At 39.1% G+C, this 21,439-nt stretch overlaps 1 protein-coding gene across 2 annotated transcripts in view; it reads left to right on the top strand.

Moving 5' to 3' along the window:
• The window catches only part of LOC106962950 (myelin basic protein-like), a 79,850-nt gene that overhangs the window by 35,336 nt on the left and 23,075 nt on the right, over positions 1-21,439 (top strand). For both annotated transcript variants that reach the window (XM_015057625.1, XM_015057626.1), the window contains exon 3: positions 11,568-11,652. In XM_015057625.1, the coding sequence (XP_014913111.1) occupies positions 11,568-11,652 (85 nt within the window). The remainder of the gene's footprint in view (positions 1-11,567; positions 11,653-21,439) is intronic.

The following is a 21,439-nucleotide window of genomic DNA, read 5'->3' as shown; positions in this document are numbered from 1 at the left end:
AGCATTTTATGTTTCTGTGAATTATTGATTAAATGGTTATGAAGAGGCTGACCATTCTCTGTGGCATCCCAGAGCATCTGAACTCTCACGAAAACACATTTAATCCCAGCAAACAAAACCAGTGGCTTATTTATTTCTAAAATTTGTAAGATGTTAGAGGGAATATACTTTGTCTTAATTTTCTTTTGCATGAAATTGCATGAAAGGCAACATAAACCAATCGGACAGGCTGTGAAAGGGAGAGGTTAGGAGTTGCTGAATAATTTTGTACTTCATTGAATTGTTCTATAATCATAGAATATGTATTTTAAAAAAAATGTCTATCTTCTTTCTTATTGTTTCTATTTTTTATTTCTACTATGAACCAGGATATTGCGTCTGTAATAAAGTTTGAATTGGATGGATAATTTAATAATGCATTCTAAATGATAATGTTTTGAACTAGAAAAACTTTCAGTTTCATCCATTAGAGCATCAATGAATAGTAGTATATTTGAAAATGTGACTGAGTGCGATTAGTATATGCAAATTCCACTGGTGAGCTGAAGTAGCCTATTGAATATTTGAACAATTTAATGGAGAAGTTAATTTTTTTTAGTCTTTATCTTAATTTTTACTGCTCCCACTGTAGACGCTTTAAAGCCTGTGTGAGAAATTTGGAAATTGTGTTATCAACACTTGTATTTGTATTAAGTGCCACAGCGTAATTAAGATGAAAAATGAAGTCCTTTTATTTTGTCCAAATTCTGCAAAAAATGGAACCAAGAAGTAATCAAATTTATGCTCTGGAATCAAATAGTACTAAATTGCGCTGTCTAAATTTTGTCCCATAACAGACTAGTGCATCTTTATCATTTATATATATTTTGTCAGTCATTTTTTAAATACTAGAACAAGTTGTTAAGTGCAATTGGAGGACGTTATTCAAATGTTAGCATGCTAATGCCATCATACTACAGCGTTCATGTCAGTCAGTTCATGTACGAGCAGCCTAACCTTTAAAGCTGCATAACTACAGCGATGGCTCAGGACGATCCTAGCCAGTCCATCAGTCACATGGGTTATTGGTTACATGTGATTTTGTTGTTGGAGAGCAAAATAAAAAGTCAAACTCGGACTAATAAGACCGCGTTCAAGTCACGGTTCGATGCTTCTGCATTACATTTCAATCCAGAGAAACAAGGAAAATGTTACATTTCTTAAGCATTCAAAAGTGAACAAAGAAAGTGAAGATTTTCTGTCAAAAATTAAACTTTTAGCAAAAGAATTCCCAGTGTGGAACTGAGTGGAGATTTTATGAATAAGAAAAGTTTAATGCTACATGTGTCCTTGTAAGAATAATCTCTGCTACGGATAAAGACTAACAGGAATCCTGAAACAAATAAGCAAAGCAGGGAAGATTTCAGACAACATTGTGACATTCCTTTAGAATCCTACGTTTTGTTTTTTTTAATTGGCTTCTGCTTCTCTTTTGTGTCTTATTACCAAGTAATTACATAAAGTGTTACTCTCATGCCATGTTCAGACAGAATCAAGCTGTCCGCAGCGTTTTAACCCAAATGAACATAGGTTCTTTCATGATCATTTGTTGGCTGATAAAGTAAACAGATGGCAGAACAGTAGACTGGATGATGGCTGATGTGACATAAATTCAGGGTGTCAATGGTATCTTTCGTTGTTTTTTTTGTGTATTTTTTTTTTTTGTGTGTGTGGCAGCTGCTGTCCCGTTGATAAGGCTCTGAAGGCCACTGCGTTCTGCCCATTGCATACATTTTAATGACGGGCCGGTGATTAAGGCTGGTCTGGAGTATTCATTAAAGGGTGATGGACATGTTTTACTCACTTATGATCATAAATTGATATGCACCTTGCAGCATTTGAGGGGAAAAATATGTTCACTCAGACTATTGCAGAAAACAAAAGGAGAACGTGTAGTGGAGTACTTCTGCATGCTCCACCTTGTGAAATGTAATGTTTTTTCTTACATTTTAAGCCACAATGTAACAAAAAATAATACGTTACTTTCTCCTCTATGGTGGATAATCTCCGAGCCGCAGGCATGTTTTTTCTAACACTTCAGTCAAAACCCACAAGTTCCTCCATAAATCATTTTTGTTTTCCGTTCTTGCATATTCGCTTAATTATTTTGCATTTAGCGTGATCGAGCTGAGTTTGCAGTAAAAAAAAAAAAAAAGCGGGGCTCTTTTAACACAGCGTTATTGTTGAATCTGACACCCATCTGCCGCGACGAGGCGCATATCTGATCGTGCCGCGTTTGTGTAACTGACTGCATGGCGCCTCGTGCTGAGATCTTTTCTGCTCAGCTCCTGAGAGTTGAATTGATTTCTTGCTTATTTCAAAGATCAGCAATCAACATCTTGACGTGGTGTAAAAGGCCTGGACGTTGTTATTACTTAGTGGCAGTGTGCGGCGCTGGATCAAACACGGGGTCAGCTCGGTGCTGATGTACGGAGGGTGTGGAGTGCCAAGTTCCAACAACAGAGTAACATGTGAAATTATGATTTAAATGTGTCAACAATTTATTTAAAAGTGGAAATAAATACAGGAATGACTTATTAAGTATAAAATCTATTGTATGCAACTCGATGAAATGCTTTGACTTCATATGAAAATCTAGATATAATTATTTCGTGATTTAATAAATTATTTCTTGTCTCTGTACTGAAGCTCATCATGAATTAAATTAAACTGTCAACTCAGAACTTCAAAAAGAGGCTCAGTCCACCATGACGGACATCAGAGCAGCCGATGCACGCGTTAACTCCTGTAAAGTTTTTCAAAGAACAGACAGTTGGTAGCCTAAAATTGATTTTATTTAGCTGGTTTCACTGTAAAAGTGGGCGTAGGGTGATGAGTGATCAGCTGCACAAACAGACAAAAGATACAAACCATCTTCACGTCTTCTCGTCTTGTTTAGGAAGTTAGTTGTCACTCTTCGGTCTCCATACAACAATCACAAAGTTCAAGCCTCTGCTTGCAGCCGGACAAAAAGGACAAAAACTGTAAGAGGCAAGCTGCTTGTTATCCACTCTGAATTGGTTCCCCGCCGATAATTATCTTAAAAGTAAATTTTCAGATGACATTTCTTCACCCAGCAGCTGCTTTGTGCTGATCCAGTTTTACGACTGAAACAGTTGAATGGAAGCCCCAGAAGGAACGAGCTCAGAGCTCGTTCAGCGGGCCTCCAGCCTTCACCAGCCATCAGCCCGCAGCAATTAGAGCAGCGTGGACATAATGACTCGCTCAGCTGGTCACTTTCTGTGTCCGCTGTGCCTCGGTGTGAGGCCTGTCAGGAGAACCATCCTCATCTGAGTCACAGCAACGCTTCTGCGACCGCGGCATCACTGATGAGCTCTGCCGCCGCCTCTGAGGCGATTGGACGTCTAGAAATAGACCGTAAATGTTACTTTTAGTGTTTTTTTTTTCTTTTAAGAAAGTTTGTTACTAAATGGTACATCTCTATTTCTGAATACCGTATCTGAGCCTGCTGCAATAAGCGATGATTCAATTGATCGCATTTTTAGTTCAAATGAGTTCAATTTCCATTCATATTTTTTGTTCAGAGACACAATAATCCATTTTATTTATGGTTTTAGTTGATTTATTTTATTTCATTTTATTCATTGTTTTTGTTTGGCGTGTTTTATTTTAAATATTTAAAATTTAGGGGTGCACCGATCGCAGATTTTAGGCCGATCACCGATTCCCGATCTTTAAAAAGCCTGCCCTGCCGATTCTGATTTTGGCCGATACCAATTTTTCATTTTTGACTGAAATGTCGATAAATATAACAAGAAAGTCGCTGAGTTGGCAACAGTGGGGTGAAGATTGCTAGATGTAGACATGCAGACATGACCTGCTGGGCCGGTCTGTCAATCAAACCTCTGTCATGGGAAAGGAAAAGAGGAAAGTGGTTGATTTTTAGAGGTTTGGGGAGGCAGATGAGATTGGGGGATAAGATCAGCTTCACATGTAATTATCGGTTGGTCACTGATCTCCCAAAACGAAGTTTAGTGGTAAGTTTATTGGTCTTTGAGAGCTCAAATTTGCGTTATTATGTTATATTATATTACTTGAAAACCATCTCAAAACGACAGTATTAAGATTGCAGTAATTATCGCAATAAAATTACTGGGACAATTTATCATCCAGCAAAATCTGTTATCGTGACCGGCATTGATATCTGCAGGTGAATGAAATACTTTCTTAGAAGTATTAACCCTGCTTATTTTCCAAGGTTCTGGTTCATCACCCTTTTTACTTCACAGTGATAAAAGTGACCTCACCTGCAAAAAAAGCCTTGCTCTCCACATCCTACATCTTTCAAAGAGAGGACGGAATGAATCTCTGAAACTCTCACTAAAAACACAAGGCAGCAATATGAACTTGGAACCCTTTGAAAGTGTGAGATCGGACAGGCCATAAAAGGGTGTTTCAATCACCCCGTTCCCCTCCTTCATCTCTATCTCCGGAGTACTCAGGAACACTGAACCCCCTTCTCGTGCTCTGGCGCTCAATGGGGATCAGAGGGCTGAGTGGAGCCCAGGTGGCAGCCATCACGGCTGAGTGTCGCCGACAGCCATCAGGCGCCCGAGCAAGGCATTCCCCCTCTGCGTGTTTCTAGTGGGAGAAATGGAACAGACATGGCACTCCAGCTGAAGTGCAGCAAATGTTCGCTCTTTGTTTGTGCTGCAATTTTTAGGAAATCTAATCTCAGACATATCACATTATATTGATGCATTAAAGTTTTTTTTTTTTTTCAGTTTGTCATAGACAAAAGCACCCCCTTCTTGTTTCTTAAAGCTGGGGTTTGTAACTTTTATAGAAAAATATTTTTAGTATTTATTAAAACTGTCAGTAAGACGGTACTGTATCAGGCAAAATATCTGAAAAAACTTAGTTCCTCTACCTTTGCCCCGTGCTAACTATGGAAGTGTTCAGCTTGGTCAGAAACAACCAATTAGAGCTAGGAGGAGGGTCTTAGTGGTGTCAATCAAGCTTGTGCGTTTATTCCCGCCAGTTGAGCTCATGACGATTCTCCTGAAACACAATGTTGTTTCTTTGCCTTTAGCTCATTGAGCAATGCATACTCGTCATTGGTTGACAGCGCTAAGACCCTCCTCCTGGATCTGATTGGTTGTTTTTGGCAGGGAGCGGTGCGTTTCTGCAGATGGCAGCAGTAGCACTAGATGGTGGAAATCGATCTTTTTCACTGATTATCTGTGTCACATCATACAGTCACAACATGGTCACAGTTTTAACAATTTTTTTTTTTTTTTTTTTAAAGTTACATAGTCAAGCTTTAATGAAACTTCTGGTAAAGTCCGGTGAGCCACACTCATCAAGCTAAATGACAATGACTACATCTGTTATTTAAACATCTAAAGTGTTTGTTGAAAAATGTTTCCAGCCTCAAAACCTATGTGAAAAATCAATGTAAAAGGAAATTAATCATGTTTTTTACAAATAAGTGTGGCATGCATATGTATTCCCAGCCGCCATCACAATGTCATTGTGACGAATTTCTCTATCACCAAGGTCGCCCTGGAAACAGGATTTGGTAGAATATTGAGTACGTCGCATGCAAATCCCGATCCCAGTAATATATTATCTGGTCAGACTTTGTGGTGCCTTCACTTGATGCTAATTTTTAATGACAAATCACACAGAGTGGTTGGAACATTGTACTGATGTCAAATTAAGAAAGGAGCAAGAAAAGTGTATGGCAATCATAATCGACAAGGTCACTAAACTATTCAGAAGTTGCATTGCTTGCATTTTTTTTTTTTTTTTTACTTTTTGGCACTCTATAAATCTGGTCTTTATGGAATAATCCATATAAGAACCACATCGTACTCAGTGGAACCGCTGCCCTGGTTGGACCCAATACTGAATCTCTTGGTCTACATGAAAAATGCTATCTATGGGTAGAAAACTAATGGAGCACATCACAACAAACCCTCGCCAACATGACCCATGGTACTGGATAATCATGCTGGTGGGATTCTTTCTCTTTTTTTTTTGTTTCTTTTTTTTTTTGCAGAAACAAGGAAGTTGGTTAGGGTTTGTGTTGATGGATGGAACTGCAAGAAAACTTATTAGAGGCTGCCGAAGGCTTGAGATTGAGACAGAGATCCATCTTTGAGCAGAATGACCACCCTTAGGATACGAGCCAGAGCTGCAGTTAAGAAAGGTCGTTTGATGTCGAATCCATCGCATAAAGTTCCCGTTTTGTTCAACGACGTGTATGCTTGTAATGTAGATACAATTGAAGGGGCCAGAATAACTTTGCAAGTCACTGTCCTCTCAATCTTTTTGCTCTGCCTGGTGTCCTGTAAAAGCCAGCGCCATTATTCTCTCTCAGCTTGGTGCGGTAATGCTTGTATCACTGCAGTGGGCCTGAAAGTTGCCCAGTCCTGAGGAAGTTCTAATAGCTGTTGGGAAGCAACCCCCATGTGGTGTCGTGTTTCACATTAGCAAGTGACGAATCGCTCAGATAAAGGTTGCAGAGGGAGGAGAGGCGGCTAAACAGGAGAAATCTCAACAGTTATTAAATGTCATCTAATCAGACCAGCCACTCAGACAAATAATGCTCCACGATATCTGGCATCGACTCCTAATTCTGGTTTTGCCTTGTTTTAATAAAGTGGTCAGTGAAGGGGAAGCGTTAAGTTTTCTCTCTTTTTTTGTGTCTTTTTGTCCTCCATCACTGTGTTCTACTGAACAGGATTACACCAGCCTAAAACTCTAAGCGCAACAGCACCGTCTTTCGCTCACGCTACGGACTGACTTTGGTTTGTTTTCCTGCGTGCCGTGAGCAGCTTAAGTGCGGATCATGACCTATCGCTCTCTTTGCCAGCTAATGTTGCGGAAGCGTCCAGCCATCCGTGGCTCGGCTCTTGCCGATGTCTGCTCTGCTAATTTCAAGAAGCGCAGGGCTGCCAAGACAGATAAGAAAGCTGCCCCCTTTTGTGCGTGGGCATGCATGAGCCAAATCCAACAATGGAAGAATACTGAACGCTTTCATGATGGGAAAAAGAAACACATAAAATGCATCGGAGGAATGTGGTGGAAATGCTATTTCACAGTGATGCCCATCTGGTATAACTCGATGCTCATTAATAATTACATGTAAAATTGGTCAAAAATAAATAAATTTGTTTGTCGTCTTTACCTTGGTAGCTATACTATACGGTTTGAATTTACATTGAAGATTTGATTCAGATAAGTCTGAATTTGGATTTTCTTTGCATTCATTTTATTGGTATGGAAATAGAGATTGAATTAACTGAATCATGAGCATGCTGTACACACACACCTGGGATGAACATAATATGAAGCAGAGACCGGTTGGAGATTTGTGTTGCTGATTTCTGATTACTACGTTTGGGAAACGCTTCTATGTAAGAACCCTAAATGACAAACTTTTAATTAGTCCTTTATGCATAAATTTAGCTGTCATAAAACATTGAAATGTTCTTAAAATAGTTCCAAAGCTTACACATTTATCTCTGTGTATATTACTAAAAATGTGGTAATACATTAAAATGCCAAAGGGAGTGAGTTGGACAGAGTTGCAGTTGACCACCAGTTGCCTTGGGGGTAATCAAACACGACTAACCCCAAAGAACCGTGATTCATGAATACTTTCTAAAAAAAATTTGTAAATGCCTGTTTTAATGGCTGAAACCCTCAATTTGTGTTAATATGCATTAGTACCCACAACACAGCAAGAAGCTAACAGCTACAGTGTTCCTAATCTTCAGTCGTGGGGCACAGCCAATCAGTGCCAAGGAAAACGAAGGATGAATTGTTCTTCTGCAGTGTTTGCTTTGTTAGTAGAGTTTCGAGTAGAATTGCGCCTTGAGGCGCCCTCAGGTTGCGTTTTCTTTCCACCAAGAAAAATACCTGTAAATATTCACACCATAAAAACATAAAACAGTAACCAAACAGCAGTAGACGTTACATTTTGCCAAATGCCACCATTAAGAATAACCACCATGAAATATACATCAAATATATTGATCGGTGTTCCAGTTATTACTAATCAAAGACAACTCTAAACAGGTGGATTTTTAGCCTTCATAAAAACCACCTGTTTCCTGTTTGGCGTTTTCTGGAAGTTTGTTCCAGACAAGAGGAAAATAAAAACTGAATGTTGCTTCTCCAGGTTTGGTGAAAAGCCAAACTCTCCCTCTCTATGCAAACGTAGCAGCCTGCAGGAACCGCTGATATGACTCCAAGGAATAATACAATATCTTCCTCACCAATACTGAAAATGGCTAATGGAGTCTTCCCATAGTGACGACTTCCACACTGAAGAGTGTTTTTTTGCCAATATGACATTATCGGTTAGGCATGTTGATGACGTGTGATCTGAGAAATAAATAGATATTTAGCTGCTGAATGGCCAATTACGTGACATTTTAATCAATTTTAACTGATTTCATATGATCTCATATATGCTATAGAATCATTAAACCACGTGACACATGAGAGTCATATTTATGTTTATATGCCTTCCAAAAAATCTGTCTCTTTGCCTTCATGCTTTAATTGTCGGCTGTGAACAGAAGGGAAGGCATATTGCTCCACTTTTGAAGAGGAGATAAAAAAATAAATACTCTCATGTGTCAGAGATAAGTGTCTTGGTTTTTGGTGGGGTTGGGGCGGGATTTCTGTTGTTTATCTCTTTGTCTGAGTCTAATACAGATAAATGCCTCTGGGCAAGTCTCGCGTGTTTGTGTTGACTGAATTAAAGTGAAAAAGTAGCAACAGTCTGTCTCGCCTAAATTGTTCACTGTCGGCAGGAGAAACTTAATCAGGCTACCTTTGGCATCCGCTAAGTCAGGCAGAGAAGAAACTCATCTTTATATATATATATATAAAAGAAAAAAAAAGATTAGCATGAGTCAAGGCGCTCTATATCTCAGATTCTGTGGTTCTCTCTTAAAGACGTCTTTCAAGTGGAATTCCTTTGATATTTATTAGTAGGGGCCACTAATTAAATCTGAATTATTTTAAATGTTCACGCTCAGCTTAGATGGAAATCGGAAGGGAGAATTTAAAAGGCAAGGCACTTAATCGACCTTTATGTGATCTGCATTAGTAACCACTCGCTCATCAGACCTCCGTCTCCCCTCAGACGATGAGACTGCGTCACCGCCGCACTTCGCCGCACCTGTTCGGCGCTGAACGGAGCCACGTGCCGGCAGCTTTTGTTCGCGTCGACTCTCACTTTTTGGCTGAGCCCACTCAGGAGTTGAAACAGGAGTTGAGCTGCAAACGATGACGTCGGTCCTCTTTTATCGTCCGTGTCTCCGCAGGGGGCGAGGGGGTTCAAAAAATAAAAAATAAAAAATAAAAATAAACATTTACAAAACTTAAGAGATTAGAATGACTGAAAGGAGGAAAAAAAAACTTTCTTTGCTTGAAGGAAGTTCCAGCTTGAAGGAAGTTGTCTTTTCAGGACATGGAGTGGTTTTGTTCCAGTGGCTAATTACTTTTGTTTTCACTCATTCTCTTAGCTCCAGCTCAGGTGGGTAAAATGATTCGCCTGGCACTGCTGGTTAAGTTATGATTATGGTTATTTAAAGCCAATTTAAACCCCAGTCGAGACGGACATGTCAGGCTTTTCCTGACATGCTTCCTGTACTTCCTGCTTGCTGTCACAACGCAGTCAAAACTGCCACCTCGCAGAGGGAAAAGTGACGCAATGTGTGTGAGGCTTAGTTTCTTTTCCTTTTTTTTTTTTTAGATTTTATTTTTGTTCCGTTTGACTCTATTTACTTCCCCCCACACCACCACTTCATTCCCTGCAGGAGTCGGTTGTGACGGCCGAAGCGACGGAGTGCGTCGGCTTTATCTTCGGTTATAATTTCCAACAGATGATGTTGTGGTCCGGAGCAAACAAATTCAATTTTATGCAAGGATTAAGAGATTTGTGGGATTTTACTGTTCAACTAGCAGTCACGATATGAAACTAGATGATCACTCTTAATACTGCTTAGTCACAGGATCTGCCTTTCCAGGGGGTTTAGGGAAGTTATAGTGTTTATTGTTGTGATGGGGGATGGGGGGAATCATTATGCAAATTATTTATGCTGTTTTAACAATGAAAACATGCCATTAGTAATATCTGCCAGTCCTCAAATCTTACAGCAGGATTTTGATTGTTCTCTTTTTTTTTTCTTTTTTTTTACATTGTACTGTTCTTCCCAGTGTTGCCAATAACACCTACATACTTATATCGAGGTTTTAAACTGCTAACTTTCCTGTCATTCAGTTGCTCTGGGTTAAAGTGGCTTTAAAAAAATTCAGGTTTTCTACTGTTGTCTGGAAAGCTTAAATCTCCTCTGCCTCTTTCTACCAATCACCAATCATGTACTGGACATAGTCTGCAGTTCCAACAATCTGATTATAAGCAATTGATAATTAAATAATCTTTATTGATGTTTGCACGCTACAAAATGTGATTAAAGTCCTCACATCCTTTTGATACTTCTGATTAGCAAGACATTTTCATAGAAATCTATTAACTTGAACTCAGGGCAGCTGTATTTCATAAAGGTTTGCTTTATGATTTCAATACAATATAATAAGTATCGCTGCATTAGCATCTGGCAATCAGAAATATATAAAAAGCCACCCTTTAATTAATAGGTATTTATTAAATTATTAGGTGGTTCTAAAAAATATAGTGGTACGAAAAAATGTGGTTACGAAAAAGTGATTATCCCTCATGCTTCCTAGGAATACAACAAAAGCTATTTCTATTTATTTTTACATTTTATTTTACATGTTTCTTTATTCTTCTGTTTTTTAAACTGATCAAAGCATTAAGTAGGACTTTTATACGTGTTGATCTTCATAAAACAGAACACAACTATGGAAAAATACCGACTTTGCTATATTAGAGGTTCTCTTAAAAGCTTTTAAAATCTTCTGTGGGAGCTGTATTTGTTACTTTTTGGTAAAAAACATTCAATATACTGCTTTTTTTTTTTTTTACTTGGTGATGAGTTTACACCAGGTATAAATATCAGCTTTGTGCTATTTCAGTCCTAAATCTAAAAAGTGTGTTAGCATTGTACAGGAAGTTAGCCTGTAATTGCTTCACTATGTTTATGGTATAGTATATATACTATGTTTATGGTCTATATTGTTTATGCAGGTATCATATCAAAGCCATATTGTTGCTTTTAAGGCTTTGAAACTGTACAAAAGTGAAACGGCATTCATAAGGAAAAGGCCAGGCAGCAGAAATCTCCAACCATCCCAAACGAAAATGACATAAAACTGCAATCAAAATCAGCTGATCTCAAGGTTGATTAGGAGTAACGCGCAGCCTCCTGAGTGTTAAATGAACGGATGCTGGCATAATTGCGAGCTAATGAGGTTTAAAAAGCCCAGATTGGTGTAGCTGTACTGTACGTATCTCTGTGATTTCTCCTCTCCTCTCTCCCTGTCTGTTGCTCTCTGTCTTTGCTCTGTTGCCATGGCATCTCTGCTCACCTCTCCAATCTGTTTTTGTGCTCCTATTAAAGGCTTCATCACCTGAACCCAAAGCGACAGCAGCAGCAGAAACACCAAAGGAAGCAGCCGAGCCCGAATCACCAGATGAAGTTTTTGGTAAGGATGTTAAAAACACGCCATCGATAGGAATTTACATGCAGATAAAAAATAAATAAATAAATAATCTGCCTCAATGGCATGAATAGGAGTTTTGTGGTTGATTTTAAATGTACTTTTAGGAGGATAGCTTTGACATGCTTTTATCAATTTGGCTCATTGCGATTTCGATCAAACAGTCACAATGTAAGATGAGGAAACGTTACTCAAAATCTGGTCTTCCAGGCTTCCTGCCATGAACAGTCAGTAATTAGTTGCACAAGGAGCACAGGAAGGTTCATTTGCATGTGTGAAAGAGCAGTTGTTGTAGATAAGGAATTTCTATTTAAAACAAGTTGACATTTTAAACTGGCATGTTATACAAGCAATCAGCACAGTGTTTACTCGAGTCATGGACTCCCCGTCTAAATCCTTGAGAATATCGGTTCTTAACTTTTCCCCAAAGGTTGGCAACATTTCCCTATCAATCATGTTCCGTATCAGACAAAAGAGGGAAACCCACCCAGAAATAAACGGTGCTGTCATACATTCAAGCCTTCCTTTTAAAGGGCTTGTTAGTACTTGTTAGTTTCTGTGAATTATTTTTTTTTTCAGTAAAAAAGTGGTGGAGTGATGTCATAACCCCGTGAGCATGTTGGGAAAAGCATGTAACTCCTCGTACTGGTAGATGAAACAGCGCCAAACTACACAACAGTCTCCAGTGATCTTAAATGGCTAACCATTAGCGAAAAGCACCACTGTACGTCTGACTACCTTGCTAGCTTGGACACTTGTTAGCTTACAAGGATTTATGTACTTTTCTTCAAGTTTACATTCATATAAAATCTTTCTATCACATTTAAGTGAACTGTTGCTATTAGCATTTATCATCTAGCTGCTGAAGTGTCACTCTCTTTCACTCTCTTTTCTCTCTCTCTCTTTCACGCTCTCTCACTTTTTATTAACCATCATGTGTTTAGTAGATTTTATTTAGAAAATAGTTTTCTTTTTGACAGTGTTGTACTTATTTTGGCTTCCTCTGAATTTATTCTTAAACACATCACATCACCATATGTCAAGTGTCATGTATAAATAGTTGATTGGTGGGATGTACTCTTGACTGACCTTAATGCAAGCAATTTCTTTTTTCACCTTTTTTGTACTGGCTTTGGTGGTGAAGCCAAAGATGAGTTCCTGGGATGTTGTTTAATGTCTTTGAGAGATGAGACAGAAACTGGAATGATGCTCCAATCATTATCAGAGTTGTCACTAATGTAATTAGAATTACATCATTTCCTGATATGCAGCCCTATTTGAATGGGGCAAACTGTCAGGGCCAATCAGGCTTTAAAAAATTGTTTGGCAGCTGATTACTCTGCATTTCTAGAAATGATGAAGGACTGAAGCCTGTTGCTAAGATAGAGAGAAAGCTGAAAATCCAGCTGTAAATTCACCCTGACACAGCATCTTTTAGAGGTACCTGGTTTCTGTTTCCCCACACTGACTCAGAGACTGCTAATCAGACACTGTGACATTAGTCCACCTGGAGTGAAGAGCTACTTTATTTCAGTGGGGAATGAAGCTCAATCAGTTTTGCAAGCCTGGTCTTTCCTGAGATGAGAAAACAAAAATCATCTGGGTGTCTGGTGAGCAGACTTTAGCCCGTTTTAACAGGTTTCCTGCTCGAGCCACAGAAAGATGATGCATGGTTGTGGACAGAGGTTAAAAAGGGCCTTTGTAATACTCCAGCTCAGCAGATGAGGGCAGAGTTTGATGAGGCAGAAAGAAGACATCTGCAGTTTGACACCTAGTTAATGCATTTTAGAAGCAAAATAGTTTTATGTTTTGCATAAATGTCTAAAATTGGATAAAAATTACTGGCACAAATTTGTTGAAATCTTTTTATCTGCACTTTTTTTTTAAGCTAAATCTCAATAGTCGAGAGAGAAATTAGTGTAAAGTCTCTAATTCTGTTGCGTTGGAACATAACCGTACCTCTGGTGATTTGCTGTCATTACCATTTGCCTCAAGCGAGGTCAGTGGAGTCACCAGGAAGTTCACGATCTGTCAGCTGTGCTTTAGTTTTAAGTGTTTCTCACACACTTCCATTGCTGATGTCTCTCCTTCTTGGAGCTGCGTAATCAGCATAGCGACTAGCCTAAACCCCCCCTGCTAACAGGTTAACGGTTAATCAAGTGTGTTTGATGAATACTTGACTTTTTATCACAGCGGAAAGTCATGACAATATTCATCTGAGGCAGACGGTGGATGTGAGAATGATCCTGTAATTCCCAGGCTCTTGACCTTTGCAGGTAATTCATGTCTTGAAGGTTTTCTTTCTTTCAGGTGAACTTGCTTAAATAATACAATCACAACGTAGCGTTGCGATTTCATAAATTCTGTTCGGCTCCCGGCTCGTGCATGTGAACTAAAAATAAAAAAAATAAAAGGAGGGAAAAAAGTAATTTCCTTCACCCTTGGTGGTGTTTGAAAACAGAGACTGGACTCAGACTCCATCATCAGAGTTAACAAGCTCTAACAGGAAGCCTCAGAGGCACTGATGTTATCATTAGTTGAGAGATAAGAAAGTGCCACGTAATTTTTTTTATTTTATTTTCGGTATGAAATACCTAATAGGATTTAGGGGCCTAAATCTTCTACGGGTTAAGCTGTTACGCAGAAAATACAATAACAGCTTATTTACACTGTTAAAGTCATTAATTGTGTTCCCAATGGAGCCCTTTTAGATTAATAACCAATATGCAGCAGCAATTTATCTGGCTAATTGGATTGTGTTTATGTGTTGTGAGCTTTGCATGCTAAATCACAGCGGCGTCGAAATAAGCGAACATGGCTCTGTGCACAGTAATGAGTCGTCACCACGCTGTCTTGTGATTGTGTCTCAGTCATTATTAGCAGAGAGGTTCTACAATGCAGAGATTGTGTCTGATTGATCCGCTCTGTCCCCGTGTAACCCTCCGTGGTGAACGGTGGGGTTTGATCAGCGAGGAACAGACTCAAACAGACGTGGGTGATCGTTCAAAACGGAGCCATTAGGCGTAAAAAAGCATCGTCCGGCTGAAGGCATGAAATAACGTGGCTCCCGGATACATCGGCGTGAACGTAATCAAAACGTTCTGATTTATTTTATCCAGGTTTCTTGCTTAGTCTTTGTTTTTTGTTGGGGGGATTTTCACAGCTGTGCTTCTAGCAGCTCAGGATAAAAACCTGAACGAAATAGCATGGAGTTTTAGTAGGTGGTATCTTTAAAGTTGGCAAACAAATGTGACCCAGTCGAAGCTCCTCAACATTCAGCTTTTAAAAAGTGACTTTTACCAAGCCTTACCTGCTCCTTAGGGACAAACCTGTTTGTTTTTTAAACTGATTTTTCTGAGCTGGAGTTGAAAAGCAGCTTGTTACTGGCAGATGTTCAAAATAGGTTCCATGTTTATTGAGCGCCGTTTTCAAAAGATGCATAAATCAAATGTCTCTGGTAGATTTCTTACCTCTCTGAGGGGTAATCAATATATCAGGAGCAGAGGTGATGTCACACTGTGTGAGAGATCACTCTGGTAAGCAGGGTTTATGCACATAAAATGACAATATGAATTTGAATGCCATGTTTTCTCACTGATTAGCATCAGTCATTCCAGTCATTTTTTGTTCCATCCATTCAAAAACCAATTTTTTTTCTTAGTATTACAGAATTGGTGTCATGTTTAAGTAATTGACTGGTTGGATGCACTCTTGACTGACCTTAATCAGAGTTTATGCTAAATGTTTGACAGTTCTTTTAACAAAACCTGCACCAGTCAATGCTGAGAGCAAAGTGAAACCGAAGTCACAACGTTAGCCTCATTGCGATTCTTTTGCTTGTTCTTACACATCATTTATTAGGATCCGTTAATAGTTTTGTTTCATTATGTCGACTTGATTCACAGGGCGCTATTACCACCAGTCCATTTCCAGTTCTTTATAAGTACTGGGATAGCTGCCTTTATTGGAGCATCTTTACTTGTCATCAGAAGGAATCATAACTCATCTAAGCACATCCAGCATTTCTGGATGTCTCCACGGCGCACGTCCTGTTTGCTGTGCTCTTTCAGCGAAGGGCAAACGCCTCCTTCGGTGGGCGACTGTTAAAAGCCTATTATGAATCCATTACCTTGCGCGGGCCGTAACGGGCCTAGCGCCACAAACCCAGACCTCTGCCTTTTCTGGTCCTGGCTCGGTCTGCTCTGCCATCATCGCCGGCTGCAGTGGGAAGAGACCGATCACAGATGGAGAAGCAAACCTCGGATGGACAGAAAACAGTGGAGCAGACTTTGGTTCGGTTGTCTCGCCAAGAGTCGCATTGCCACAAAGATCATTTTACGTTTAGATCACATTTCCTGGGCATATCTCTCTGGAGGATGGTGTGAAATGTTGGCAGGCATGGACATATGCAGCCTGTTCGTGTCCATGATAGAGTCATACACACTGATATAGAGTGAAAGCAAGAAAATAACTTATTTTATGGTTTTCACAATACCACCAATACTGCTAACCTTGTTGCGGTGTTTCTTTTCTAACATAACACTACTGAGATATTTCTATGTTTTTTTTTGTAGAGCTGCACAATATATATCGAATGCAGTATCAGTGTGTGTAATATCTATATTGCAAAAGACTGTTTGGAGTACAATAACAGTTTATTTTAAGTATGATGGAGTTGTACTTTTCATGCTTTTGCAGTATTTAGCTGGTTGGACAGAGTCTCAACACACCAGATGCTCTGACCGGACACTAATGACATTACCAAAAATACTAAAAATGCATCTAATAGGAAGCACAGGTTAGAATAAAAAGGAAATAAAACAGGCATGTGTTCCACCTGATATGGTCATTACGACATTTACCAATTTTATGGCCATCACCAGATTTTTTAATATCGCATCGGCACACTTTTTTGTGTATTTCTTCATCCTCAGAATTGACGAGTGGAGTTAAGTACTTTTTGATACATTTTATTGACTTTAAACTGAGCATGGGCCCCTACTGTAAAGCAAAATGTGTTCGAGAACACTGAAGAACCTTAGACAGGCATGTGATACTGACTTTGACCTAAATATGAAAGACAGATAAGTTGTTGTAGAGTCTATATTTTTAATCTTCAAAGGTCATTGGCTATTTTTAGTTGGTCCTTTTCAACTTGCCGCTGCCAGCTGCGCCTGGGGGGGGGGTTCCCTGGTTTCATACTCCTTGAAACTTCTCATAGCGTTCATCACAACGTCGGCGGTCGATGCATTTCACTAGGATTGTACGTGCTTGTGCAGCAAAACTGTCGCGTAATTGTAATGTGAAAGCCTTCCCACATCTGGCACATTTTCTTCCAGAATGTCTCCGTCTACAGCTCCATCAACTCTTAAAAACTTCCTTGCCCCTGCTGAAGAAACGCGTTCCCACAGCGTGATGTTTCACTGTAACGGCCAGATGTTGCAGAATGATGTGCAGTATTAGTTTTCTGTTTTACATGCAGGCAGAGCTGTTTGTTTGTTGAGGGCTTCCAACATTCGGTTTGCGTTTTTCAAACATGACTTTCCGTTGTCATTTGTTCTACAAAGACTTTTTCTTCTGCCGTTTTAGCCCCGTTGGCGCACTACCAAATGGTTTCTTGTCCCAGACTTTTCACCTGCGTATGTCTGCTTGGCTGCTTTTAATGGCACCCTCCTTTCCTGCCTTGTCAAGCCCTTTGCTTGATTGGTCTGCAGTGATTCATGCTACATTTTAATTGGTGGATAAAACTCTGTAAGATATTTATTTGTTAAGAAAATGTTGAAAACTGTGCATTGTTTTCCTTCTACATTGTATTTGTCTGTCCAATCCAATAAAGTCCATTCACAATTGTGTTTATGACATAAAAAAATGTGTTTAAGATTGGAAGGGCTGCTATAAATCCTGAACACTTGTTAGGATTTTGAAAAGTCCAAACCTTTTAAAAATCAAATTTTCTCTGCCACTTACAAGATTTGTATTCAGTAAGGAGCTTTCAGCTGTTGAGTATTATATGTAACATGATTGTTTTTTTTTTCCTGAAGCCTTTATCTTTAAGAGTAGTTACTTTGCAGTTAATTTCATTTTTATCTTCAATCTTTTTTAATACCCCTGCATACAAAATGGGGAGAAAAAAAATCGACAACAGCTCCAATCCTAAATGAAACGCACGGATATAAACATGTTCACAAAGAAAAGATATACATTCAAGAAGTTTCACTGTTCTCATCTCCGAGGCCTGAACACTGTTTCTAAAACCCGTTTTCTTGCTTCAAACCACAGCGTTTTTCTCAAATTGTACATGTTTTAGACCCTTTACTGGATCGGCTTCATCTTACCTGCCATCCATTTAAAGTTGCTCTCTCAAGCAAACTGTTGAGTGGAAGACTGAGTCTGTGTTTTTCTTTGAGCCATGCTAAACTAAAGATTGGATATTCAAATGCACATCTTTGTGATGTTTTTGAAATCAGAAGGAAATGACGCTGCAACACACCGCCGATGTTTCAAGATGAATCTTCTGTGCTGATATGGATCTTAGACTGTGAAAAGCTAAAAGCATCAAATTGCTTTTTTTATGAAGTAAAGATGACTTGACACTGTTGAGATGGATTTATTGTACTATAAGTCGATGAGGAGGCACAGAACAGATGCACATCTTTTACTCTCTGCCTTAGTTTGTGAGCCTGTGTCAGAGAATGATTTTAGATCTACATTTAGCTGTGATGCAAGATAAGATCACCTAAATTACCTTTTTATCCAGCCTCAAACCATATTGTTCTTGGTTTTTGAAGTTTCCTTCTGCTGTCTTCACTGGTTATATTTACAGTAAATTGGATGTTTATAATGCTTGTAAAAAAAAAAAAACACACATTTTGATTTAAAAAGTGAGGAGTTTAGTTAAACCTAAGATAAGCTGCTATGAAAACTGATCTTTACTACATTAAGACTTCACTGTCTTAATCCTGCCTTAGACTCCCTAAAGCATTTGTTGCATAGTTAAATATATTGAGATGTATAGAAACATGCAGCTTCTATTTATTGATTCGTTTTGGTCAAGCACAAAGCTGCTAAGTCTGAAGTGGAGAACCGCTGCTCAGCTCCTTCAGACTAGCCAGCATCAATTAGCAAACACCTAGTGGAACTGTGCATCACCTGAGCTCATTACACGATCTACTTCACAATGCAACACTGGTAGAAACATTGTTAAAGGGTTAATAGCGGCGCGATGTTGTGCTGACTTCCCAAAGGCAGAGTTTCAGAATGAGTTTTTAAAAAGACAGAGGCCCAATTTCAAGGTATTAAATTTCAAAGTCAAATTTCTTTTAAGTCATATTTGACATATACAGAATTTTTATCACAACTGAAGGTAACATAGATATTTGATTGTGCTATAAGGTGCCAGTATGTGGCTGGAAAACACATACAGTTATTTAACCTCTGATTAAAACTATACACCATAGATTCAACATTGGTTATATTTTGTATAATGAAATGTAGAAATGTTCTTGTAAACATATCCTCCCATATCCAGAATATATACATTAGTCGATATAAAGTTATGTCTTTCTTTTTTTACCACTGGCATACTTTTAGTCAGGCACAAATGACGAAGGTAATTCTCTTCTTCTTTTTTTTTTTTCCAAGCTTAGATTCAGTGACATCAGAGCGGCCGATGACGGCCAGCCAGTTGCTGATGTGGCCACAAACATAACTTAATAAGATCATCGCCCCCCTCCTCTCCCTCACCCAACTCCCAAGCCTCAGCTGAGCTCAGTCCAGACCAACTTCACCTCCTATCAGTGAAACAAGTGGAAATTGGCCCGTAATCACTTATTTTAAGCTCAATGCGTTCCCCCCATAATTGCATTTGGGTGCTACTGGCTACTCTTGAAATATTAGGGATTGAACAAGCTGCTGCAGATCCCATCGATCCGCTCCCAGCTTGGTCGGTTCAATCAGAGGGCTTCTCTCCACGGGCCGATGGGGAGCGGGGCAGGGGCTCCTCCTGTGCTCACCCACTTCCATGTTTGCTTGTTAGTTACACTGTAGAGGAGTCTGTGAAAGAGATCAAGCCATAATGAGTGCAGATTGAGAACCTATTCTCTGGAAATGTAATTTCCCCCCAGTGATCCCTTGGAGCATATGGAGTTGGAGCTGAATTCTGTGAGACGGCTTTTCTTTCACCGACTTGAAGCCTGTTCGGCTGCTGTTGTTTTCTTCAGCCATCATTCTGACTCTCTTTGTTCTCCTTGTTTTTTTTTACTTATTTATTTAACAATGTGATTAAAAATAGTCTTAAAAAGGAGGTGGTGTTGTTTTTTCTTTTGTTTGGTTAGTTTTGGCCTTATCAGCACAAAATACAGTAACTTCATATAAAAAAAAGTCAAATATCTTACTTTTCTTTTTTTCTGATTAGGTGTCACTTTGTTCTTGCACTCAGCATTCTGCATCATGCAGGAATTCGCAGTAGAGTGTAATATATTGGGAAATACACTGGAATATATTTTGTCTTTAGCTACAGAGCTCTCTCTGTAATTTCTAGAAATCTCTTATTACAGTAAAATGTTCTCAATTTTTGGACATATGTAATAGTATTGGCACTAGCGACATTACACAGTGATACACACATCTGCATGATATCGCTTACATTTCAGAAATGAGGACAAAATGAGTACAGATTTCCTCTTGTAATCACAGCATTAGACATTAGAGATGATAGCATTAGAGATGTTAGCATTACAGATGATAACATTAGAGATGTTAGCATTACAGATGTTAGCATTAGAGATGTTAGCATTAGAGATGATAGCATTAGAGATGTTAGCATTACAGATGTTAGCATTAGAGATGTTAGCATTACAGATGTTAGCATTAGAGATCTTTCAACAACCTGAAACGATCAATCGTGATGAATCGGATTGGAGAATACAGACTTAAAAAAGGTTGTTTGCTGAAAGAACAATAAACTCAGAGCCGTAATTAAGCCAAAACTGTGCAAAAAAAAGTGTACATTTTGCATTTAAGATATAAAAAAAAGTTTGTAGATATGTTCTACCCAAACCTCCTCAAGTGGGATAATTTTAGCTTCACCCACTTCAAATGCTGTAAGACAAAAAATAAAACAAACATATTTTTAGGTACCCCCTGCTATATAATTATTAATTAGTTAATCCAAAAAAAGTTGACATGTATTTCTAATATTGTATAAAAAAGGCTTAAATGAAAAATCAGAAGGATTTGACTATGCTTTTTTTATCTGATTAATTGTCATAACAATCATTAGATTAATTGATAACTAAAATAATCGTTAGCTGCAGCCCGATAGTCTTTCTGTGACAACTTTTCCACCAAAGAGCAAAGCAACGTGTTAGCAGTCAGAAAATAGATTGGATTTCTCTACTTTCCGACTGACCCGGTCGGCTCTCGCATTGACCAGGCCAATTCCAATTGCAGGCAACTTTATTTTTATCCAAATGTATTTTTGTGAATGGGATTGAACCCCAGGAACTGTGCGCAGAGCCCAGGATTGGGGGGTCGGGGGGAGGGACTGTATGAGTTTAATCATTCATACAGAAGTGCAGTGGCTCAGTTATTTGTCTCCGTGGCGGAGACTGACTCGAGCCGGTACCGGCCCCTGGCACTGCCAACAACAAGCGTCTCCCCCTCCGCCGCCCCCCAATTCAAAAGCTCTGATTGTTGAAGGGAAGCATCCATCACTGGAGCAGTGTTCTTTGCTTTGACACCATTGTTCAGATCCTCTGGCTTTTTTTTTTTT

The sequence above is a fragment of the Poecilia latipinna genome, unplaced genomic scaffold, assembly GCF_001443285.1.
Source record: "Poecilia latipinna isolate Pla-1442-1.1 unplaced genomic scaffold, P_latipinna-1.0 Scaffold1476, whole genome shotgun sequence".
NCBI classification, from domain to species: Eukaryota; Metazoa; Chordata; class Actinopteri; order Cyprinodontiformes; family Poeciliidae; genus Poecilia; species Poecilia latipinna.
The sequence above is the reverse complement of the archived record's forward strand: the minus strand, read 5'-3'. Positions and strand labels throughout refer to the sequence as shown.